Source organism: Hyaena hyaena, unplaced genomic scaffold (assembly GCF_003009895.1).
Source record: "Hyaena hyaena isolate Hyena2069 unplaced genomic scaffold, ASM300989v1 scaffold_152, whole genome shotgun sequence".
In the NCBI taxonomy this organism is placed as follows: domain Eukaryota; kingdom Metazoa; phylum Chordata; class Mammalia; order Carnivora; family Hyaenidae; genus Hyaena; species Hyaena hyaena.
Genome location: NW_024080784.1, coordinates 958,838 through 983,197, shown reverse-complemented (window position 1 = coordinate 983,197; position 24,360 = coordinate 958,838). Strand labels below are relative to the sequence as shown.

The 24,360-nt window shown below is 39.6% G+C and overlaps 2 protein-coding genes across 2 annotated transcripts in view; one reads left to right on the top strand and one right to left on the bottom strand.

Annotated features, from left to right (window-relative positions):
* The window catches only part of LRRC17 (leucine rich repeat containing 17), a 33,026-nt gene extending 18,400 nt beyond the window's left edge, over window positions 1–14,626 (top strand). Inside the window, exons 3-4 of the mRNA XM_039239124.1 lie at window positions 8,976–9,131; window positions 13,886–14,626. Of these exons, the coding sequence (XP_039095055.1) occupies window positions 8,976–9,131; window positions 13,886–14,283 (554 nt within the window). The 3' untranslated portion in view covers window positions 14,284–14,626. The remainder of the gene's footprint in view (window positions 1–8,975; window positions 9,132–13,885) is intronic.
* The window catches only part of FBXL13 (F-box and leucine rich repeat protein 13), a 196,979-nt gene that overhangs the window by 94,142 nt on the left and 78,477 nt on the right, over window positions 1–24,360 (bottom strand). Inside the window, exon 9 of the mRNA XM_039239125.1 lies at window positions 22,468–22,600. Within this exon, the coding sequence (XP_039095056.1) occupies window positions 22,468–22,600 (133 nt within the window). The remainder of the gene's footprint in view (window positions 1–22,467; window positions 22,601–24,360) is intronic.

The window sequence follows — 24,360 nt, the reverse complement described above, 5'->3', positions numbered from 1 at the left end:
GTATGCTCAGGAAGGGCAGCCAGTCGGGTGCTACTCTTGTTTGCTAATCAAAACCTGTGGCTGTCAAGAATCCCCTTTATCTTAAATCACAATGTAGTATAATTTAGGTAGACCAGTGAGTATAAAAACAAGTCCAAATGCTGTCTATATAATGTGACTTAAAGCAAAAACAGATTTGTGTGTCTGTGGGGAAATTACCTCCAGGAAAATCATGTGTGAAAGGGGACAGGTAAGGGCACTGTGAGAGGGAGGCTATGTGGGATGTAGTGATGGCACATCTGTACTTCTCAGAATTTGGCCACAAGTATTTTTGCTTGTTTTGAGAGAGAGAGAGAGAGAGAGAGAGAGAGAATCCCAAGCAAGCTCCATGATCAGTGCAGAGCCCAAGGTGGGGCTGGATCCCATGACCCTGGAATCATGACTTGAGCCATAATCAGGACTCAGAAACTCAACTGACAGAGCCACCCAGGTGCCTCTGGTCTCAAGGTTTCACTAAATGCTTGCTAACGTCCTGTATCTTCATTGTCTCCAAATTACCCACCCCAAAAAAACCTAAAAGTATTGAAAGAACTAAATTGAAAATATTTAATTCAAGAATTAAGAGGCTAAGAAAAGCTTTCCAGAATATTACCTACTTCCTGAAAAATCATTGCAGAGTTTTACATCCTACACAGTCTTGGTGTGGTGCTGCACGGGGTTTGCACATACAGGATTAATTCATGAAATAAGAAAGTGGGAAACTTTAGTAATGCCCTTGACGAGTTAGTGAAGACGTTCTCAAAGGGTGGTCTGGGAACTGCAATCTACCCAAGGATAACCAGCCATAGGACAGTGTCTGTTTTGTTTCTGGCATGGATTAATGACTTATTTGTAGTATTCAATTAAAGCTAGTTGTCACTGGGCCAGGGTCACATTACAGCATGATGTCATTCCTTCCACTTATTTGAGGAAGTTTTGCTTGGTTGTGTTTCTTTAAGAACACAAAGAGGTTAAAAGCAACATAGAGACCCTGGATCCTTTGCAGAGAACCAGAGGCAGGAATTTGTTGGCGCCGAAGAGGCTGGCAACCTGAACCAGGAGTAAACGCGTTCATTTATCAGCAAAGACGTGCTCAAGCCTTGCCCCTCTCTCCCAGACTCCAAGGGTGGCACCTGGTGAGAGCAAAGCACAGCCGAGTGACGTGGAAAGGTTTGCTTACAACAACACCCTGTTAGACGTGTATCGTTGGGTGCCGTAGTAGAACAATTAGTGTCATGACCCAAGAGACATCATGCCGGGATCCTCTAAACTGGAGAGAAAGTGCTCATTAACTGAACACATACTGTGCACAGCTTCCAGGAAGGTAGCCTTATCCTTATTTACAGCTGGGAAAAATGAAGCTGAGGGAGGTCCAGTCGCTTGGGCCTGATGTCTCACGGCTAAGCAGCAAAGCCAAGATTTGAAGCTTGGTCTGCCTGATCTTGCCATCTTCCTTAATCTGATTACATTCAAGCAAACAGCTGTCTCAACAATAGAAAGATTAAAGAATTCTAGAAAAGTCAGTATACACAGTTTCTTGATAGTCAGACTGGGTGGAATTTCCCTGACCTTGTTACCCTGACTACTTACTGTTTCATGCTGAAGAACATGTTTTACCAGCAATGCCTTTGTGATGTTTAGATTAAAAACTTAAATTACAGGGGTGCCTGGGTGGCTGACTCAGTTGAGCACTGGGCTTCAGCTCAGGTCATGATCTCGAGGTTCATGAGTTCAAGCCCCGCATTGGGCTCTGTGCTGACAGTTCAGAGCCTGGAGTCTGCTTGGGATTCTGTGTCTCCCTGTCTATCTGTCCCTCCCCTGCTCGTGCTCTGTCTCTCTCTCTCAAAAATAAATAAGCATTAAAAAATTTTTTTAGAGGGGCGCCTGGGTGGCTTAGTCAGTTAAGCGTCCGACTTTCGCTTAGGTCATGATCTCACGGTTCGTGGGTTCGAGCCCCACGTCGGGCTCTGTGCTGACAGCCAGCTCAGAGCCTGGAGCCTGTTTCAGAGTCTGTGACTCCCTCTCTCTCTGACCCTCCCCTGCTCACGCTGTCTCTCTCTCTCCCTCCTAGAAATAAATAAAACATTAAAAAACAATTTAAAAAAAATTTTTTTTAGAAAACTTAAATTAGATATTTAAAAAACTAATACAATGCTACTAATCCTAAACTTTAGTTAGAAAGATTACTTGATATAGCTGTGGTATGTAAAGTTAATTTACACTTGCTGCATCAGGTGACAAAGCATGCACAGTTTAGTGCATTGATATCTGAGAAAAATGCCATTGACACAAAATCGAAGACTTCTACAGCTAGACTGCACTGTAACTTAAGAATAGATAACGTGTTAGGAAATCTCTTCCATTTTTACTGCTTTACTGCACTTGGACCATTCCTTCCACAATGAGCCTATTTCTGCCTTTGTCTTTTTTCCCATGATATTTTTGTCTCATTTTCTTTTGTCAAACATCAACTTATAAAAACAGATGTATTTCTTGTTTTCTTTCCTCAACTTATTGTTGTCTAAACACAACCTTCCATATATGCCCCATAATCTCATCCCTTCTTGTGTTAAAATATACATATTTTCTGGAAACAATACACACTATACATATAATAATACTGGGTTATACATGAAAGGACAACTCAAGGTCCTCCAAATGTTAATGACTACATAAGTGAGAGCATATACAATATAGATTACGAAGTGAAGGGCAGTTTTGTCTGTTAATATCATCAATATAGATTGCTTTCACTATGATTGATCTATATCTATTTTTTTAAATTTATTTCTAGGAGAGAAAGAGAGAGCGTGAGCAGGGGAGGGTCAGAGAGAGAGGGAGACACAGACTCTGAAATAGGCTCCAGGCTCTGAGCTGGCAGTCAGCACAGAGCCTGACGCGGGGCTCGAACCCACGAACCACGAGATCATGACCTAAGCGAAAGTTGGACGCCTAACCGACTAAGCCACCCAGGCGCCCCTGATTGATCTATATCTATTGATTCAGTTGGTTGTTTTTTTTTTTTTTCATAAAGGCAATGGTCTTGTTCTTACACCCGCTGTACTCCCAGGTACTGCCTGGAACAGGGCTATGTGCTTTGGACTGATGATAATAACTGAGCTGCCTTCTTTGGTCTTGCAAAGGCCATAATTTAAGCAACCTTTAAAAATAAAAATACATAGAATTAAAAATCATGGCTAGAACTCAAGTATGACAATCTGTATTTAATCTGTAATTTTCCTTATTCCATTCTCTGAGTAGGTAACAAATGTCAAATACTAAGAATGTTCAGCAATTCATCTCTAGCTCCCTGCTGAAGTGGAGTAATACTTTTGCTTATGGTCCCTGTGTTAGATCCTATATAGAATCTAAAGAAGCCTAAAACATGCTATCCAGGATGGTACCAGCAGTAAATGCAGTATGTAATTTACTCCTCAGCCTTCAGAGAACACTGTTATTACCCTCAGAAAGGAGGAAACTGAGGTGTAGAGAAGGTAAGCTGCCTTTTTAAGTTCCCACAGGCAGTCCCCCCAAGCCACTGGCGATCATGCAATATCATCTCTTCCTTCATGCTTCCAGGTACATCAACCAAGAAAGATGTATAAAAGCTTTCTGGGTGCTTTCTCCCAGTACTGATTCTCCACTTTTTATTCTTCTTTTTTAAATGTTTGTATATTTTTGAGAGAGAGAAACAGAGTGTGAGTAGGGGAAGGGGCAGACAGAGAGGGAGACACAGAATCCAAAGCAGGCTCCAAGCTCTTGAGCTGTCAGCACAGAGCCGGACATGGGGCTTGAACCCACAAACCGGGAGATCATGACCTGAGCTGAAGTCAGACACTCAACCAGCTGAGCCACCCAGGCATCCCTACTGATTCTCCTTTTAGGCTCTGTATAATATACCATGAACATGAGCACACACAGGAAACCCAAATATAAATTCCCCTAACTCGGGAGTTGTGTCTTTCCCAGCTGACAGATGATGAGTCAGACAGTATGCATAGGGTACCTAATATGTGCCAGTTTAACCACACAGACCTCAAAGATCACTATTTTTGTCTTAAAACATTGGACAGTGAGAAAAAGAAATAACAGCTTTATTCACTGAGGGACAGGCACTTTGCTAACAAAACTTAGTCTTCCAAAGGGAATAAATGTGACATTAGTTGAAAGGCATGTTTATGCCACATTAAGGTAAATGTATTTGCCAAAAATACATGAAAGAATTGAAAACTGCATTTTTAACTTCATATTTATCAGAATAATTTACAATTTTTAAGGATTCATTTTACTTCTAAGATTCGGGCTGGGGGGAATTATACAGATAAAGTGCTCTCAGCTGCCTCTGAAGTTAATTTCACTGCTAGTTAAACAATGATTAATAATTTTTTATTTGCAAAATCAGTCATTTATGGCTCTTTGCCTCGTACTACTGAGCCTTCAGAGTAGTTCTGACATCGCTGTCAACTAAGATATCCCACTAACAGGCGCCTGGGCACTCAGTCAATTGGATGACCAACTCTTGATTTTGGCTCAGGTCATGATCTTGCGGTTCATGGGTTTGAACCCCAAATTGGGCTCCATGCTGACAATGTGGAACCTGCTTGGGATTCTCTCTCTCCCTTTCTCTTTCTGTCTCTCGCCAGCTTGTGCACACTTGCTTGCTCACTCTTAATACATACATACATACATACATACATACATAAGTTGGCCAATCAGCTGGGAAATTACATGGAGAAAATTTCCCAGTTCACTCCTCAGACTCAGCAAGTTTTGGTTGGGGAATGGTAAGGTTTGTCAAGGGTGACGATAGAGTATATGAGGTATGTTTTGTGTGTTTACCAAGAATTTTAGGTAGCAGCAAATAACGAGGTGGTGCCTGGTTTAGAAATGGGGGCATTGACCAAATTTGACTTGTGGCCTGGGGAAATTTGTATTTCTTTAATCTCTATCAAAGGCACACACATTTTATATCAGTATTTGCAATTCTCATTCAAGTTTAAGATAAAAGAACTAAAGAACTGTTTTTACTCATCAATACAACAAATAAGATCTTTCCATGTTTTTCCAAGCCACACTAGCAAAGGCTTTGGGTTGTATTTCCTCATTTTTACTTGTGGATCCTACTTTTACCCTAGTTTTATTGCTGACAATGCCAAAGTTGGTTCTGCAATTCATAGTCCCTTTGCAACATCCACAGGCCCTGTCACATTGCTTACGCTGAGTTTCAGGGAGTTCTCATTAACTGTTTTTTCTACCCATTTATTTGTGGTTTACCCACTTCAGCTTGTCCTACAGCGGTTGCTTGGGAGGTCTCTGTCATCCACCCCATGCCCAACCCAACAGATGTGGGCTCAGCAAGCAAATCCTGATAAATAGCCTGCTTTCTAAAACCTAGGAGATACTGTCTGTGGTGGCAATGACAACCTATAGTTCTTAATGGCTTTATAAGACCTTAATGAGCACTTGAGGTTTTATTCATAGTAAGATGGGAATCTCTGGAGGATTAGAAGCCATCTGGGAAAATGGCATGTTCTGATTTATGTTTTGACAGTCACATGGGCTTAGGACACTTTGGGGATAATCCAGACAAGAGCTGATGTTGACTTAGACCAATGTGGTAGCAACGGAGGAACTGAGAAGAGTGTTTTGAAATAAAACTGGGTATTTTGAAATAAAACTCTATTGTGCTTTTAAAATCTTTCTAAGAAGATGTCACAGCCATTTCCAATTATTATTCCAAACACTTAATGTCAAGAAATTATTTCTTTGATCTTTCCTCAATTCTCTCCATGGTTTTTAATTATTGCGGGGATCTCCATTTCCTTGTTTAAAAGTAGGCCTCCAGAGAGAATATAGCTCTCCACTTGGGGTCTGGATGATCTTAAAGGGAGGATAACCTCACTGTTGCAACACTGTAAGTTCAAGTCTTAAAATCTTTCACCTTTTAATGTATTGGCAAACACAATTCTAAGTCAAACAGAATAGTGCCTTACCAAAGGACAAAAATAAGATCGCTCCATATTTTGAAAGCATTTTATTACACAAGTCCTAAGTATCCTGAAATCATCAAATTCAACATTTCATGAGCTCTTATTTACAATGGGGTGACGATCTACCCCAATACTTAGTGGCTTGAAACAACACACATTTATCATCTCATCGTTTCTGTGGGTCAGAAACCACACATGGCTTAGCTGGGCTCTCTGCTTACAGATCTTTCACAAGGCTTCAATCAATGTGTTCATCAGAACTCATGCCTGCGGTCTCATCTGAAGACTCAGCTGGGGAAAGCTCCTCTTCCAAGCTCATGCGGCCATTGGCAGAATTCAGTTCCTCAAGGGTTGTTGGACTGAGGACCTGAGTTCCTTGCTGGCTGTTTGCCAGAGGCCACCCTGAATTCCTTGCCACATGGCCTCTCCAACATGACAGTTTATTTCATCAAAGTCAGCAGGAGAGGGTCTGCTGGCAAAAGGAAAGTCACGATCTTTTGTGACCTGATTGTGGACATGGCATCCACTGACATTTGCTGCATCCTATTGTTGGAAGCAAGTCATGGGTTCAAGCCATATTCAAAGGAAGGGTCTATGCAAGGACATACATGTTAGTAGAGAACATTGAGTGCCATTTTAGAAGCTGTCTGCCACATATCATTTATTTAGGCTGTATCAGGCATTGTCCTAAGCCTCCACTATGAAGCTTCTATGGTGGGGAGAGGACAAAAATGAAAACAATCAGTAAAATGTATACTATGTCTGATGGTGATAACTTACCATTGAGGAAAAGCAGGGAGTATTTGTTATTGCTCAACTGAAAACAGGGAGACATCATTTTATTTTATTTTTTTTAATTTTATTTATTTCTGAGACAGAGAGGCAGCATGAGCAGGCGAGGGTCAGAGAGAGAGGGAGACACAGAATCTGAAGCAGGCTCCAGGCTCCGAGCTAGCTGTCAGCACAGAGCCTGACATGGGGCTCGAACCCACAAACCGTGAGATCATGACCTGAGCCAAAGTCGGATGCTCAACCGACTGAGCCACCCAGGCATCCCGACATCATTTTAAATATAGAGCTAGGAAGGTCTCTTGCCACCCCAGTACATTGACTCCACCTCTGTTCCTTCTCCTCTCCAGGTTTACCCTGTGCTAGGCTTGAGGATTCAAGGGCAGATGAAGTAGCATAAAAGCAGCAGAAAGGTACCAGGAACAGGCAGCCGAGCAGAGTGGTTAGAAACATACAATCTTAGGCTAATGTGTGTTTCAATCCTAGGACTGTGACTACTGGCAAATTGTGCCTCAGCTTCCTCACCTGTAATATGAGAATAATCATAGTACTTAGCCCATAGGGTTCTTGTCATTTAATACTTGTTAGAACACCCACAACACTTCCTGCACATAGATACCAAGACACTAAGATTCCATCAAGAAGAAAAAGCAAATTTAACAGAAAGGAACTACCAATACCATGTAAGACCATGGATTCTGAGTCTTAAAAGGGAAAAATAAACCTTAAAAGGGAAAAAATAAACCTGGGTATAGACTAAGAAGTCATAAATACCAGAGTTTTCTGTTTGGTTTTTTACTATTTTGAAGAAATTATCAGCAATTCAATTATCCTGTTCCAAAAAGGGTATTATGGATAAATGGATACCACCTTTTATATGCTTATTTTACTGTACCCAGTTCCAAACATTTTATTCAGAAAGCCTTTGGGCCATGCTATTTCTCAGGTGTCAGTTAATCCTGACATTTTATTGCTTCTAGTTTTCTTTTGTGGAAACAGTCTTGTGTCTCGTCAGTTTTCAAGTGCCCTATTTAAAAATTAAATAAAACCTCCTTAGAATGTTTTCCTAAAGATTAAGAGGGCAAATATTACACTAAAATATAAAATAACACTATATTTTTAGGGCAGCCTGGGTGGCTCAGTCAGTTAAGTGTCCAACTTTGGCTCAGGTCATGATCTCCTGGTTCGTGGGTTCGAGCCCCACAACGGGCTCTGTGCTGACAGCTCAAAGCCTGGAACCTGCTTTGGATTCTGTGTCTCCCTCTCTCTCTGAGCCTACCCCACTCATGTTCTGCCTCTCTCTCTCTCTCTCTCTCTCTCTTTCTCTCAAAAATAAACAAACATTTTAAAAGTGCTTTTAAATAACACTATTTTCAAAGCATAATTTAAAGAGAAATGTAAATAGAAACAAATTAGGTGAACCTTGATTTCCTATTAACCTGTGAAAGATAACCTGGACTGCTTTCCAGAGGCTTTTTCTCTAGCAGTAGTGACAGTTAACAGTAATAGTGTTGTTCCTGAGGTGCCCAGAGTCTAGGAGTGCTGGAGTATAAACTAAATCACAAGGATTCAGGGGATACATGCCAAGGAGGAAGCAGGGGCAACAGGTCAGGACTACACTTCCTCAAATTTTAGCATCCGAGGAAAGGATCAATAAGATCAAGGTCAAAAGCTTTTTGTTCATTTTTTAAGAGTGGAGAGACCTGAGCTTTTTTGTTGGCAGAAGAAATCGAAGGAGAAGAATGAAATGAAAACACAACTCACATGCAGTATTTAATAGTGAAAACTCCTTCCTTGAGCAGGGAAGGATGGGAAGGGACACAATTACAGTGGTTTGATTGGTTTCATTTCCTTTTAGCTTCTTTTTTTTTTTTCCAAAGCTTCTCAGGTGCTTCTAATGGACAGCCAGGAATGAGCCCCAGCGCCATGTCTAGGACATTTCTCTGAACAGCTCAGCGAGGAGTGATATCCATTCCTCTAAGCCTGATGCACCTGGTCCAGGGGGCTCTGGTGGAGTTAACACATTCTATGTCTCATTTATACGAATGTTATTTAGCTTTAGATTATCCTTTTCCCCTTTATCTTCAAGAGTTGACTCTTCAACCACAGGTGGAAGAGTAACTGAGAATATGGTATGAAAAGAAACCTCAATAACCAGAATGCTATTCGTTTTTCCAGAGCTGAAGAAAGTCCCAAACAACATCCCTCCAGACATTGTTAAACTTGACTTATCATACAATAAAATCAACCAGCTTCGACCCAAGGAGTTCGAAGATGTTCATGAGCTAAAAAAATTAAACCTCAGCAGCAATGGCATTGAATTCATAGATCCTGGTAAGTTCCACAGAGTAGCCCTTTAAATGGGTGATGAGTATTCTTTGTTTTTTCTCCCCCCATGGCAGCATGTATGATAAATACAATTTAGTATTGAAAAACCTATAGAATTAAAAATGTAAATGAAACATAACGCCTAATTCAGAATTTGTTTGGTACTCAGAGAAATATTTGCCAAAATGTTGCTGTATGAAGGATACAATATTATATATTACTAAGCAACAGTTATTCAGTTGATCCAAATAAAAACGTTTTGTCGAATAGACTTTAAAAATAAGAATGTGTGGCCAATAATATGTTAAACATGTAGTGACTTTTAAAGGGAAATTCAGATTTGGCATTTTCTTTGCTATTCATTAAGTTCCAACTTGTTTAGGGATGCCTGGGTGGCTCAGTTGGTTTAGCATCCAACTTTGGCTCAGGTCATGATCTCACGGTTCATGGGTTTGAGTCCCATGTCGGGCTCTGTGCTGACAGCTAGCTCAGAGCCTGGAGCCTGTTTCAGATTCTGTGTCTCCCTCTCTCTCTGACCCACCCCCTGCTCGCTCGCTCTCTCTTTCTTTCAGAAATAAATAAAACACTAAAAACAATTTTTTTAAAAGTTCCAACTTGTTTAAAGTAAACTTGAAACAGTCTGCTAAGTACCAAACTCATAAATTCAGATAAAATGTGCTCAAGCCAGAGCCAGATGCATTTTATCTAATCCTAGATCCAGATTAATTTTCTTTCCCATCCCTCAAATATCTTCTCCATTTGTTAATAATAAGCAAAGCCTCTGGCAAAAATGAGCATGTTAAGTAAACACACTGGATCTGGAAAAAACTGAGAATTACTACAATATTGATCATATTTGGAACATACGTAACACACTCCTTCATAGTGCTACTTCAATTTGAAAAATACAGTCTATAAAAATGATTATTAATACTATTAATAATGCAATGTTAGTGGCATAAATATTTTCAATTCAGTTGTTACTTCTGCTTTGCTGAATGATATTAATAGGACAGTAGGATTTTAACATTGTAGAAGTGCAAATTGAGAATGAATGTTCTGGATCTACAAAGGCATATTTTAGTATTCATAACATCTTTTTAAAATATTGAGAAATCATAATTTAAGGGGCGCCTGGGTGACTCATTCAGTTGAGCATCCACCTCTTGATTTTGGCTCAGGTCATGATCCCAGGGTAGTGGGATCGAGTCCCGCATCAGGCTCTGCACTGACCTTGGAGTCTGCTTGAGATTCTCTCTCTCCCACTCTCTGACTGTCCCCCATTCACACTTGACTCTCAAAAAAAAATTGATAATTTAAGAATCTCCCAAAAGAACAACATTATGCTACACTTATACCTTAGCCTGTATAGATGGTGTAGACTTGGCCGTATCTTTAAATCGTGAAGTCAAAAGCCATTTTCATTTCACAGTGAATAAGAATACAACAGAGACCTCCTTCTCCCAAATAAAGCGATCATCATGTTAGTGTGGAGGTCAGTGACTGGTAGCCAGCCTCCACAAAGCCAGGCCACAGGGTGAAGAATCTGGAGATGGAGACCCTCTCTTGCCTCAAGAGAACCAAAGAACTGCGAGGCAGGCATGCCTTGTCACAGATCCCTGGGCTTTCACCTATCAAAAGTATTAACGCAATCTAGTTTCAGAGTTCTCTCTAACAGAGACTAAAATGTTTGTTATTCTAATGGCCTAAGTTAAATTTATTAAAGTAGTGAGTAATGGTACAACAGTGTTTTAATCATAATGGAACCGGTGTGTAAAGAAAGCTAGAGCAAAAAGAGAAAACAGTGTAGAGATAGATAATAGTGCAACATGGGTTTGTTTTACTTCTAATGACAGTTTTCCCTCATCAGCTATAAAGTTCCCATAATTGCAAGGATTCCTTTACCATCCTTGAGATCTCCTAAAAGCTTCCTAAACTTGTTTACCCCATGTGTCTTCCTTGCTGACACACAAGGTGAACTATTGTTATCAGTAGCAGTGTTCTTTTCTTCTCCTTTGTTCACTTCAGTCCCAGGAAAGTATTTTCTACATTAACAAATATGTGTTGAGCACCTGCCAAATGCCAGCCACTTTCTCGGTATGTCTTCTGGAACAAAAAAAAGTATCTCCACACTTCAACAAGTCAAAATGGCCTAAAGAAGTTTTTAAAATAAAAAAGCTTTCTATATCTCAGGACCTATGAGATGAAACAGTATGAAAGTAGACTCTGTTAACTACTTATGCTAGCAGGTATACAAATGCAATGAGATTTACTGGGGCTTTTCTAGGTTTATTTATTTTGAGAGAGAGCGAGTGAGCAGAGGAAAGGCAGAGAGAGAACCCCAACCAGGTTCTACATGCAGAGCCCCACATGGGGTTTGATCTCATGAACAGTGAGATCATGACCTGAGCTGATAGCAAGAGTTGGGCACTTAACCAACTGAGCCACCTGGAGCCCTGAGATTTGCTGGTTTTATTTTTATTTTTTTTAAATGTTTTATTTATTTTTGAGAAAGAGATAGAGACAGCATGAGCAGGGGAGGGTCAGAGAGAGTGGGAGATACAGAATCTGAAATAGGCTCCAGGCTCTGAGCTAGTTCTCAGCACAGAGCCCGACGCGAGGCTCGAACCCACGACCCATGAGATCATGACCTGAGCTGAAGTCGGACACTTAACCGACTGAGCCACCTAGGCGCCCCCAAGATTTGCTGGTTTTAAAAGGCACGAAATAACACTTTCATAAAAGCCCAGACCTGATTGCAGCAGAGAGAAAGAAGATGCTCTATTAAGGATTTATCTCCTCTAAGAAACAAATGAAAACCAGCTTTCCCAAGTGCCTGAATACATATGGTTTAAGTAAAAAGTATAGCACTTTCAAAATAAAATCTCGGGATGTTTTCACATGCTTTCAGTCTAAAGGGCTGACTTGTTTCAAGGGAAGTAAGTTGTGAGATCACTGCCTCACAGAGTGTTAGCAAATAGGAGAAAAAATGCAGGGTCTTCAAAACTGTCAGTATACTGGCTGCCCTTTCACTCGTCCCCGGCTGCCTGCGCTCTCCCAACACCCCCACCCGCCATTGCTTTTGCACCAAAGTAGAAAGTATCCTTTTTAGGGGAAATTATGAGTTTTGTCTGAGAACAAATGATATGAAAATGGTTCATGGTATTGGTATTACAGCCCAAATTGGGATTTTCCAAATCCCAAATAAGGACATTATATACCCTAAGTATTTTTAAAACAATATTCAGGGGTTCTGGGTGGCTAAGTTGGTTAAGCGTCCAACTCTGGATTTCAGCCCAAGTCATGATCTCTTGGCTCTGTGATTGAGCCCCATGTTGGGCTTCGTGCTGGGCATGGAGCCTGCTTAAGATCTTCTCTCTTTCTTTCTCTCACTCGATTCTTCTCTCAAAAATAAGTAAATAAATAAACAAATAAGCAAGCAAACAAAAAACAATAATGAGAAAATGTTTGAAATAGGAACAAGATGTTTGAAATCAAGGTTGACCTATATGAATTCTAGGGTTAGTCCACATCAACTAAAATCTATGTTTAGATGTCTTTTTTACTCCTGGAAAGGGGAGCGGTGAAAGGCTTCTGTTGTCTTATTTTGTGTTATATGTTTGATATTTGTTAATTACCCACCCTTCGGCAAAATTAAATACATATAGATTCAGAGCTGATAGCTACTATAGCTTGCCAGAACACAACCAGATTGTCTTCAGAAATGTTGATAAAAATTGTTTAATTTTGGACTCTACAGGGATATCGTTCCCTCCCCCCTAAAAAGGGAAAAGCCTGCTTCCTAGGCATTTTCAGAGTTTGCCGATATCCCAGGAAACTGTCAAATCATTACCATACACATTTTTTTCATTTTTATGCACTTATGTCTTACATTTGAAATATTTTCCTAATTCATGCCTTTTTTTTTCACGGCATCTTTCCAGTGAGTATTTTAAAAATGCACTTGAGTCCCAAAAACATATGTTGGAAAGTTAACATAAGAGTTATTTTTCAAATAAAATATTGTAGTCAATTAAATCAAGGGAAAAGCTTTCTGTGAGTGAAAACACACTTCGGAATTTTGCACTGAGACACGTATACCGTGGAAAATATAATTAAAACCAAAATCCTCCAACACAGAGATTCTCTCAATAAAGGTAGTTGAGGAAAAAAAAAACCCGTAATGTGACAATCTTCTAAGTGACTGCAAAGCAGACAATGCAATACATACATGTTTTCAGGATATGTAGCTCGTCCTTAAGTGAAACGATTTGACAGCATTCTTTGTCATACATGGGGCATCCTAACTCTGTCTCGCAACTGAGGTGACCAATTACGTTAGCTAACTGGCTTTATCCAGAAGAAAACAAATTCCATCTTTGTGACGAGGTAGTTTTGCAACTAGGAGGAAGGCCAGTCCTCTCCCACAGACACTGGGAGATAAGGCTTCTGTCTTCCTTGATGTTTACATTTCAAGGAGATGGCTCTCACATCCTTGAGAAAGACATTCCTGGCTCATAGAGTTGACAGAAGCCCAAGTCAGTCTTCTTAAAGGGTATGCATACATTTCAAAGAGAGGATAAAGTACTTGAAATTACAAGTTTTCTAAAGTAAAGCTCTGAGAAAAAGGAGAGGAGGGAATTTTTTTTTCAACAAGGAAAATGAGGTCTCTCATTTTTGTGTATACGTCCTTATAATACACCATACAGTTGCCTGTAACCCAGCCACTCTTTGCGCTAATAAATACTTTCTGTTTCTAGCTGCTTTTTTAGGACTCACACATTTAGAAGAGTTAGATTTATCAAACAACAGTCTACAAAACTTTGACTACGGTGTATTAGAAGACTTGTATTTTTTGAAACTCTTGTGGCTCAGAGATAACCCTTGGAGATGTGACTACAATATCCACTACCTCTACTACTGGTTAAAGCACCACTACAACGTCCACTATGACGGCCTAGAATGCAAGATGCCTGAAGAATATAAAGGGTGGTTTGTGGGAAAATATGTTCGCAGTTACTTTGAAGAATGTCCCAAAGACAAACTACCAGCCTACCCTGAGACCTTTGATCAGGATCCAGAAGAAGATGAATGGGAGAAGATTCACAGGGAGCACGCAGCGAAGAAGCAAAGTGTAAGAATCACTATAGTGGGATAACTTAACAATTGTTCTCATTGCAACTTGTTGTGAATTTGCTATACCGGTGTCAGAAAGCCGTATGTTTACATTTTGATGAACCGTATTGCCTATTTATGCAGGGTTATCCAGCTGAAGGAAGGTTCCCTTAATTATTATTTTTATTGTGAGAAATTCTAGCAATCAAGGGAATACTTCCATCCTGCTTGCCTGCCTGTTTGCAGACCAGCGTTTGGTGAGGGTTCCACACCGGTAAACTGCAGGAGGTGGGTCCTAATGTTGGCATTGGAATTTCATAATGTTTTGTATATATGTTTTTGCTGCCTTTTGAAAATAAAATTAAAAAAAAACTTGGTTCATTTTTATATGTCTTGTGATAGCTGCTTGTGCACACCTAAAGATGACCAAAATGAAAATATGGAGTGCTTAGGAATAATAAAATATCATCATCTCCCCTCTGTCCCCTTCCACTTTTTTCCCCCAATAAGTCAGTCAGGATAAAATTCCATTTCTGATTCCTGTGCGTTCCAAAATGAGATCCCAGCAAACCCAAATTTTCAAACGCTCTTCATGTATTCTTTCAAAAAAACAAAACAAAAACTGTCAAGCTAGACCTGAAAGAGAATTGTCACAAGCAATAAGTAAGAGAATATGAGAATTATACTAGAGACTGGTCAGAAAATGGACTCGGAAGAAGTTGTAGGTGGTGTGAATCATGAGCAATGAAGAGGTATAAACACTCATGAATGCAGAAATAGCACTGATTTTTGAGAGTTCAGCCTGGGAAGCTACTTGCTGGTGGGAAATGCCTGTGCCCTTCCTGCTAAGCTAATATGTCAAGCATAAAGCCAGGGATGAAATTAGAATGCAGGGTCAGGATTTGGGATGAGACAGAAGGAAACAGAAGGCAGTGATATCAAAAGCAACTGAGTAAGGAGGCAGGGTCCAGGAGAAGCCCCATGTTGTGGGTTTGCAGTTAGAATTTGCTTACCCAGAGAAGCAGATCAGCAGAAAAAGAGGAAATATCTGGAGACTAACCCGATCAGCTTGTGTTTTGATAGGTTTACAATTGCAAAAATAAAATGAGAAGAAATATACACAGATCCTTTACAATACCACTTTTTTCGGGATGCCTGGGTGGCTCAGTCAATTGAGCCTCTGACTCTTAATCTCAGCTCAGGTTGTGATCTCACAGTTTATGGGTTCAAGCCCACATTGGGCTCTGTGCTGACCATGCAGAGCCTGCTTAGGATTCTGTCTCTGCCCCTGACCCACCCTTTCTTTCTCTCTCTCTCTCTCAAAATAAATATACTTTTAAAAAATTTTAACCACTTTTTTTTAATAGATATTTCCCTTTCACTCTGAGTTGACTACATTTTCATTTCTTCTATCAAGGTATTCCTACAAAGTTTAGCAACTAGTCTTATTTGATCCTTGCACAAAACATAGAAGATAGTATATGACACATAGTACTGACAAATATTTTAAGTACCTATTAAATGCCAGACACTGTGCTAAAAGCTTCACATATTCTATTTCTAATTCTCATAAGATCCCTCTCACGGAGGTAATACTATCTGTCTTTTCTAGATGAGGAATCCAAAGCTTGGAGTTTAGGTAGCTTAAATAACGTCACAGAGCTGGCAGGTGACAGAGCCAGCATTGGGGTCCCTCTCAGCACTTACTGCTGGGCAGGTAAACAGAGCACTCTCACAGTCACCATTGGCCACAGCTGCCTCACACCAGAACTTGCAGAATCAGACCCCAAAAGAAGAACAGGCACCAGGAAGGTTAAGCCTTTTTGTCCAGAAACACCTACGAGATCAGCTGGCAGGAGAGTCTTTGGCCCAAGTCATTTAAGTCTGTACTAGTACCTGTCGGAAACCAAGAGAATGGGGAGCTGGAAGAATTGCTGGAGCTAGTGGTTCAGGGAAGGAGCCTCGATTGTGACGTTCTCGAACCACTCTGCCATTTTACCAGTGGCTGGGATTAGGGGGAGAGATCACGCATACTTGGGTCTCAGTGCAAATCTTCACCTTATTCACTGTGAGGTATTAAAGGCAGCTGTTCAAACTGTTACCAGAGCACTAATGTTCATAAGCACTCAGAGTAGAATATCAAGGACACAAGACCTGAAACAGCCAAGATCTGACAGTGGGAAGAGCCTGATTGGGATCTCAGTAGGAGACCAAGGCACACGGTGGGGACCCAGGGGTTCTGGGGTGGGGGGGAAGAGATTAAATCTGATTCAGAGAAAGGGCCCAAATCACTCTCGGATTCAACTTTTGGAAGCTAGCTGGAGATTTGATTGGTTGATTTTTATCTTCAGTGTCATCCTCCAGATCTAGTTGGAAATCAAGTTCTAGAAATGCATAGAAATTAATCCAGACTGGGGCGCCCGGGTGGCTTAGTCGGTTAAGCGTCCGACTTTCGCTTAGGTCATGATCTCACGGTTCGTGGGTTGGAGCCCCGCGTCGGGCTCTGTGCTGACTGCCAGCTCAGAGCCTGGAGCCTGTTTCAGAGTCTGTGTCTCCCTCTCTCTCTGACCCTCCCCTGCTCATGCTGTCTCTCTCTCTCTCCTAGAAATAAATAAAACATTAAAAAAAAAATTTAAAGAAATTAATCCAGACCATCCAAAAGTAAGTTAGAGTTGCTAATATCTCCAGGACTGAAATTGAAATACATTTTTGAGAGCTTAGGATTTACCCCTTCTCTGTATCAGAGTTTATACTTTTCAGGGAAGTATAGTTGATCAATGATGGAATGAACAATTAGGGACATCCTCTTCTGCCAATTTCTTGATAGTTTCATAACTTGCCTTTGAAACTTCTATTCAACAGATGATGATCAGGAGATTTAAAAAATGTAAAGTGTATTTTGCGGCAGTCAAAAATATAATAATCCTGAGAACAACGTATTTGAACATACATGTTTAAATGTCACTTGAATATTTATCCAAATATTACTTGAGTGTTTGCAGAAACACTCAAGTTTTGTTTTGCTTTGTTTTAACTTTCCTGCTAATCCTAAAATTCCCTAATTTTTCTGAAGTAAATAAGATCCACTTCAAGCTGAGGTCTCTTGAGTCCTACGTCTGAATCAGCTCTGACCTACTGCCTGGTTATGTTCAGATTTTTCATTTACTGACCATTCGTCTTCTGGAGCTTATCCCCTAAATCAATACCATTTGTTTCTCTTGCTCTGACAAATAGAAGCAATTCAGTACTGAGAATCTACTTGCCTAAATTCTGTGAGACACTGAGGCTCCTTTCTTCAGGAGCTGTGGGGCATTGGCGAGTACAAGAAGATGTCATATGTGACTAACAAATCTGTATCAATGCTAGAGTGAATAAGAACCACAGGAACGTGGCAGGTAGACTGGCAAATTTCTTCATAATCCTGTTCAAAAGAATGTCAATACTGTATCTTATAAATTCTAGAAGCATAAACATGCAACCCCAGGGGTATCCACAAGTCAAAGCTTCTTCTGAACTGCTCTCATCTTGCCAATCATTGAGTGAGTGGAGAAAAATTGCAGTCAAGTGGGACTCCTCATACCGAGTATATCTGTTGTACTCCAGCACAACACAACTGCTCAACTTATAAATCACTTGTGTACCCTTGCCAAACATTTGCTAAAGTGTTTTAGCACATACTCTGCACACTTGATTGTCACAATATTAGAAGAAGCATTTTTCTCCCCTGCCTTCATCCGCCTTTAAGCATCTTAAGATAACAGTTTAAAGTTAATTTTATTCTAAAGTTTTTGCAGACAAGGATTTCGTACAACTCTTGTGGCCATTCAGCCAAACGGCTCAAATAATCAGCCAATATTTATCTTCAATGTAACAAAGAAACTTCTTGCCAAAAATGTGTGTAATTCTAGACACACCAATAAACTTACTTTAGCTGGGGGAAAAATTGAAAAGCTGAAACATCTCTGAGATTGGGTTTTAATCTTTGATACACTTGGGGTCGCTGGAATTAAAACTGATTTTATTAAGTAATGTTTAGCAAATTGAAAATATCACAACGATGAGATAGACATTACATTTACTTCCTTAGAAAATCAAGGTCTATTCAGGCTTGCATGTTTAATTTGTTCTATGATAAAGACATTTTACTAAGAATTACACTTCCAGATAAATACCAAATTTAAAAAAAGTTTTTAAGTTTATTTATTTTGAGAGCAAGTGAACACGAACTGGGGAGGGGCAGAGAGAGAGGGAGAGAGAATCAGAAGCAGGCTCTGCACACTGTCAACAGAGAGCCCGTTGTGGGGCTCAATCTCACAAAAAGTGAGATCATGACCTGAGCCAAAATCAGGAGTCTGCCACTTAACTGACTGAGCCACGCAGGTGCCTCAATACTAAATAATTTTAAGTAGGCAACAAAATATCCAAAAACTTAAGACAGGGGCCCCTGGATAGCTCAGTCGGTTAGGCATCTGATCCTTGATTTCAGCTCAGGTCATGGTCTCACTTTTCATGAGATTGAGCCCCACATTGCCTCTGTGCTGATGATGTAGAGCCTGCTTGGGATTCTCTCCCTCTCTCTCTGTTCCTCCCCTGCTCACTTGCTGTCTCTCTCTCTCTCTCAAATAAATAAACTTAGAAAAAACCTTATGACAATATTTCGTCTGTCTTTGACCTCAGATAAAATATAAACGAAAGTATATATATATATACACACACACACACTACATTCCAGTTAACATAGAGCATAATATTAGTTTCAGGTGTACAATACAATGATTCAACACTTCCATGCAATACCCAGTGCTCGTCACGAGGGCTGTCCTTAAGCCCCATCATCTATTTAACCCAGTCTCTCCAACCTACTTCTCCTCTGAGAACCATCAGTTTGTTCTCTCTAATTAAGAATCTATTCTTAGTGTGCCTCTTTCTTTTTTTTTCTTCACTTGTTTGTTTTGTCTCTTAATTTCCACACGAATGAAATCATTATAGTATTTATCTTTCTGTGACTTATTTCACTTTGCATAATACTCTCTAGTTCCAACCATGTTGTTACAAATGGAAAGTTTTCATTCTCTTTTATGGCTGAGTAATACTCCATTGTATACATGCTACTTTATCCATTCATCAGTCAGTAGACACTTAGGCTGTTTCCACAGTTTGGCTCTTGCAGATAATGCTGCTATAAACTGGGTGGCTAGCACACTCAGGCTTACAATTATTTTGTTAACTCTTTATTACTAATAAACTAATAAATTCATTCAAGACAGCAAACTTAGCATATATTTCACCTTTCATCTCCTACCTAAATTCCGAGAAATGAGGTTTTTTTAAATTTATAATATCTCTGGAAAACAAAACAGGAATGGTATTGGTGGATCAGAAATTAATAGTTCCTAAAAATCCAAAGGCAGACATGACCAGATTGAATGAGGAATAAGCAGGACATGGCTGCTGTAAAAGAAAAAGAAAAAAAAGGAATGGAATTATATCTCTATGAAGAGTATATCCCAAAAATAAAAGATGAGATAATAATAACACTATTCTCATTAAAAATATGAAAAAAAGGGAGTAAAGAACAAGACAAGAACAAGATAAGATGGGTCCATATCCCTGCTACTGGAAAAAAGAAGGAGAAGAAGAAATAAAAGATATAAGACTAGGAATGAATGGAAGTAAATGATCTGCCTGTAAAACCCAAAAGAATCAACTGACAAACTATTAAAACCAAGAAGACACTTTAATATGTAATCAAATACAATGACATAAAACTATAGTTTTTTTTCAGTATCAGCAACCAGTCAGAATTATCCCACTTGGTATCTTTTCTTTATTTTTCTCTTTACAAAATTACAGATACAATTGAAACACCTTGTAAACCTCTTCCCCATTTCATTCAACTCTGTCCACCTCAAGAGGTAACCACTAACTTGCATTTGGAGTTTTCATTCCCATGCATGCTTTTTATATTTTCCTATATATGTGCGAGTGTTCTTAAGTATTATTATTTAAATTTTTTCAAAATGTAAAGTATATATTATTTTGCACATTGAAAGCTTGTATGCAAATGGTATTAGATTATATATGTCATTCTGCAACTTACTTTCACTCTTATATCTCTAGACTCATCCATGTTGGTATTTACATGTTTATGGCTTTCTTTCTCATTATCTGAAATCAGTATGGATGTACACTTTTCTAAATATACTTTTTTCCTCTCATTTCCAGAAAGATACATGGAGGCTGAAAAATGAACCTTAAAATACTTATGGGTTGGTGCACCTGAGTGGTTTAGTCATTGAGTGTCTGACTCTTGTTTTTGTTTCAGGTCATAACCTCATGGTTTGTGGGTTCACGCCGTTAGCACAGGTCTGCTTGGTATTCTCTCTCTCTCTCTCTCTCTCTCTTTCTCTCTGTCCTCCCCTACTCACACACTCTCTTTCTTTCAAAATAAAGAGACTTAAAAACATATATATATATCGGTTAATCCAATGGACTGAATGTGCCCTTGGCCAAATTCATATGTTGAAATCCTAGCCTCCTATGTGATGGTATTAGCACGTAGGGCCTTCAGGAGGTAATTAGGGTAGAGCTTTCATGACTAGGATTAATGCCTTTATACAAGGGACCCCAAAGATCTCTCTCTCCTTCTCTCTGCCATGTGAGGACCCAAAAAGATGACAATAGTCTACGACCTAGAAGAGAGCCCCGTCTAGAACCAGGCTGGCATTCTGATCTTGGATATCCAGCTTCCAGAACTGTGAGAAATAAGTTTCTGTACCCAGTCTATGAGACATTATTATGGCAGTTCAAACTGTCATATGTCACATGTGAAAGTACATGTCACAGTGAAAGTACAAAGCAGCTGGGAAAGCATTGGAAATAACCTCGATGTCCATCAAGAGGAAGAAAGTTAAATAAATTATGCTACATCCATAGTATGCAAAATGATCTTAATGATTTAAAAATAATTTAGTAGTTCTACATGGACTGACATGGAAAGATTTCCAGGATATAAAAGAAAATATAAAACAATATGATCCTTTTCATATTAAAATTTTTAATTGTGTATTTTATTTATTTATTTATTTATTTTTTAAAAAGAGGTTCACATACTTTATTATTTTTTTTTAATGTTTTATTTATTTCTAGGAGAGAGAGAGAGAGAGACAGCGTGAGCAGGGGAGGGTCAGAGAGAGAGGGAGTCACAGACTCCGAAACAGGCTCCAGGCTCTGAGCTGGCAGTCAGCACAGAGCCCGATGCGGGGCCGAACCCACGAACCGCGAGATCATGACCCAAGCGAAAGTCGGACGCTTAACCGACTAAGCCACCCAGGCGCCCCTTAATTGTGTATTTTTAATCACACATATGTAAATGTATTTTAGAAAAACAGAAAACTAGGTGCGCCTGGGTGACTCAGTCGGTTAAGCATCTGACTTCAGCTCAGGTCACTATCTCGCAGTTTGTGGGTTCAAGCCTCATGTCAGGCTCTGTGCTGACAGCTCAGAGCCTGGAGCCTGGTTGGGAGTCTATGTCCTCCTATATCTCTGCCCCTCCCCTCCTTGTGCTTTGTCTCTCAAAAATAAAGACATTTAAAAAAAATTTTTTTTAACCATAAAACTAATACCATTGAATACCTTTGAATAAGTTAATGGATTTGAGGGAGATATAGGGAGGTTTTTTTCTTTTACTGTCTATTGTAGAATTTTAAAATTGATAATATATTCTTATATTGTATTTTTTAGTAGGTAAATTGAAAATACATAGATAGACAAATGCTAGACCAAAAATAAAAGTGACCAATAAGAATGGATAAAGTACTGGAGGGCCTGGGTGGCTCAGTGAGTTAAGTGCCTGACTTGGTTTCAGTTCAGGTCACGATTTCATGGTTTCGTGAGTTCGAGCCCTACATTGGGCTCTTGTGCTGGCAGTGCAGAGCCTGTTTGAGGTTCTCTTTCTCCCTCTCTCTGCTCCTACCCTGCTCATATGGTCTCTGTCTCTCTCAAAATAAATAAATACACTTTAAAAAAATAAGAATGGACAAAGCACCAACTCCTCATACAATCCAGTAAGAGCTGACTATACTATAAGCATTTTCAATGTTTTTAATTGACATTCTTATGGCCTAAGACCATAACTACAGTTTCTACTTTATTTTATATTTTTCTTTATATTTGTTTAATCAAAAAACAGAAAAGCAAGGCAAAGAGTTGTACTGAACATACTCACTGACAGATCTCAAGGTTTTCAAGCGGAGAATACAGCCATGAAAATTCAAGCGCAGCACATTTAGACGCCATCTTTGCAAAGTAGTCACTATATATTTATCTGTGATGATATTTTTTACTGTGGAAAAATCAATCTAAAAAGGATAAACAAAAGGCATTAAGAAGTGAGAAAGATCTTTTGCATGTAGAAATTTATAACATTTTTAAAGCATCAAGAAACATTTTTTTCATTTATTTGTTTTCATGGTCATTCTGGAGTTTAATTACAAACACATTTTTTCTTCATGGTCATTCCCAGGTTTAAGTACAAACAGATTCCAAATGTTCAGTCCAGGTAGACAGCTGGGAGGACAAGAGTCCCACATCTACCCTGCAACAGAGTTGATTGTCATAGAGTGGCCTGGTAGCCCCCCATCACCCCAGGCGAGCCCCAAGGCTGCTCCCCACTTCAGTGTCAATGAACTCCTCCTGGGTTCATTATTAATGTGTGCCTGCTTCCTTATTCATGAGCACAGACTATATGTTCAGTTCTTGACTATGGGAAAGACAATTCAGAGTGAGAGATTTATAGTGGCTTTTTCATACTCATCATTTAGAGGAGGGAGGTCTGGAGAGAAGGAAAGAGTGTACCTGGCTGATTGCATGTAAAATTGAAGAGCACAGAGGTGAAAAAAAAAAAAAAAAAGCACAGAGGTTTATGTGAGCACTGAGTGCGAGGGGCAGTTGATAATAACACTGATACCATAGTATTAATAATGTCTTTCAGCTACGAGGCTAGTTTATGAACTTCCAATTTCTCACTGCCTTCTGAACAAAGTTATTCTTTGTGCTAAAATGTTTATTTTAGCTGTGCCACATTTGAGCACTCACAAATGAAGGCAAAACTAACAGGAGATGAAGGCGAACACAGAATTGTGGAAAGAGAAATGTGTTGAACAGAAAAAAAACAAAAAACAAAAAAACAACTTGACTTCCTACCCGGGCTTTGTTCTTCGCTGACATATGCTCAGATTTTCTCCAACTTCACCCGTTGAGGATTCTGAGCAGAAGGGCTAGCTTTTCCTGCCAGGCTTCTGCAGGATTTGTCCTGATCTTAAGATCATACATATTCTTTTTCTGACCATTTGGATTCTTTTCTTTTTTTTATTCTTTACAGGCTTTCCAAAGAAAAAAGTAACATCCCCAATCACATAAGAAGGAGATTTATTACTTTAAACCAGTGATTCTCAAAGTATGGTCCTGGGACCAACAGCATTAGCATCACCCAGGAACTTGTCAGAAATTCAAATTCTCAAGCCCCACCCCAGACCTACTGAGTCAGAGACCCTGGGCTGGCAACCAGAGTCTGTTCTAACAGTCCCTTCAGATAATTCTGATGCAGTCTGAAGATTGAGTATCACTGCCTTAAGCTAAAAATAAACTTAAGAAAAGACTGTTAAATTTGGTAGCTAAGATGGGTTAGTTGAGACAGAAGCATGTTTTCTTCTTGCCACTGTGGCACAAGGTGAGAGCGGAAGCCAAGTGAAGCCAAGAATGGAATGTCAAGAGGTTGACTTGATTTAAGAGTGGCACCTTGTCAGCTCCTCTTAGTTTCTTCATTTAAGGTTGAGAATTTAGGTGGAATGGTTCCAGCCACCTATTCATAGGTTGGTCTGAGCACATGATGCTATAATATGCCCTTTGATCATTAGCAATTAAGGAGGGGTGGTAAAGTCTACTGACTGGACATTAGGTAACAGGGAAGATGTTGCCACCGTAACACTGGTCAATGGAATAAGTGATTACAGAGATTAAAGTATCATCCAGGAAAAAGAAAGGAGAAGTCATCAGGGACAATTTATGCTTATTTTTTATTATTGACTGAGACCACTCCCCAATGTCTCACTAGAATGAG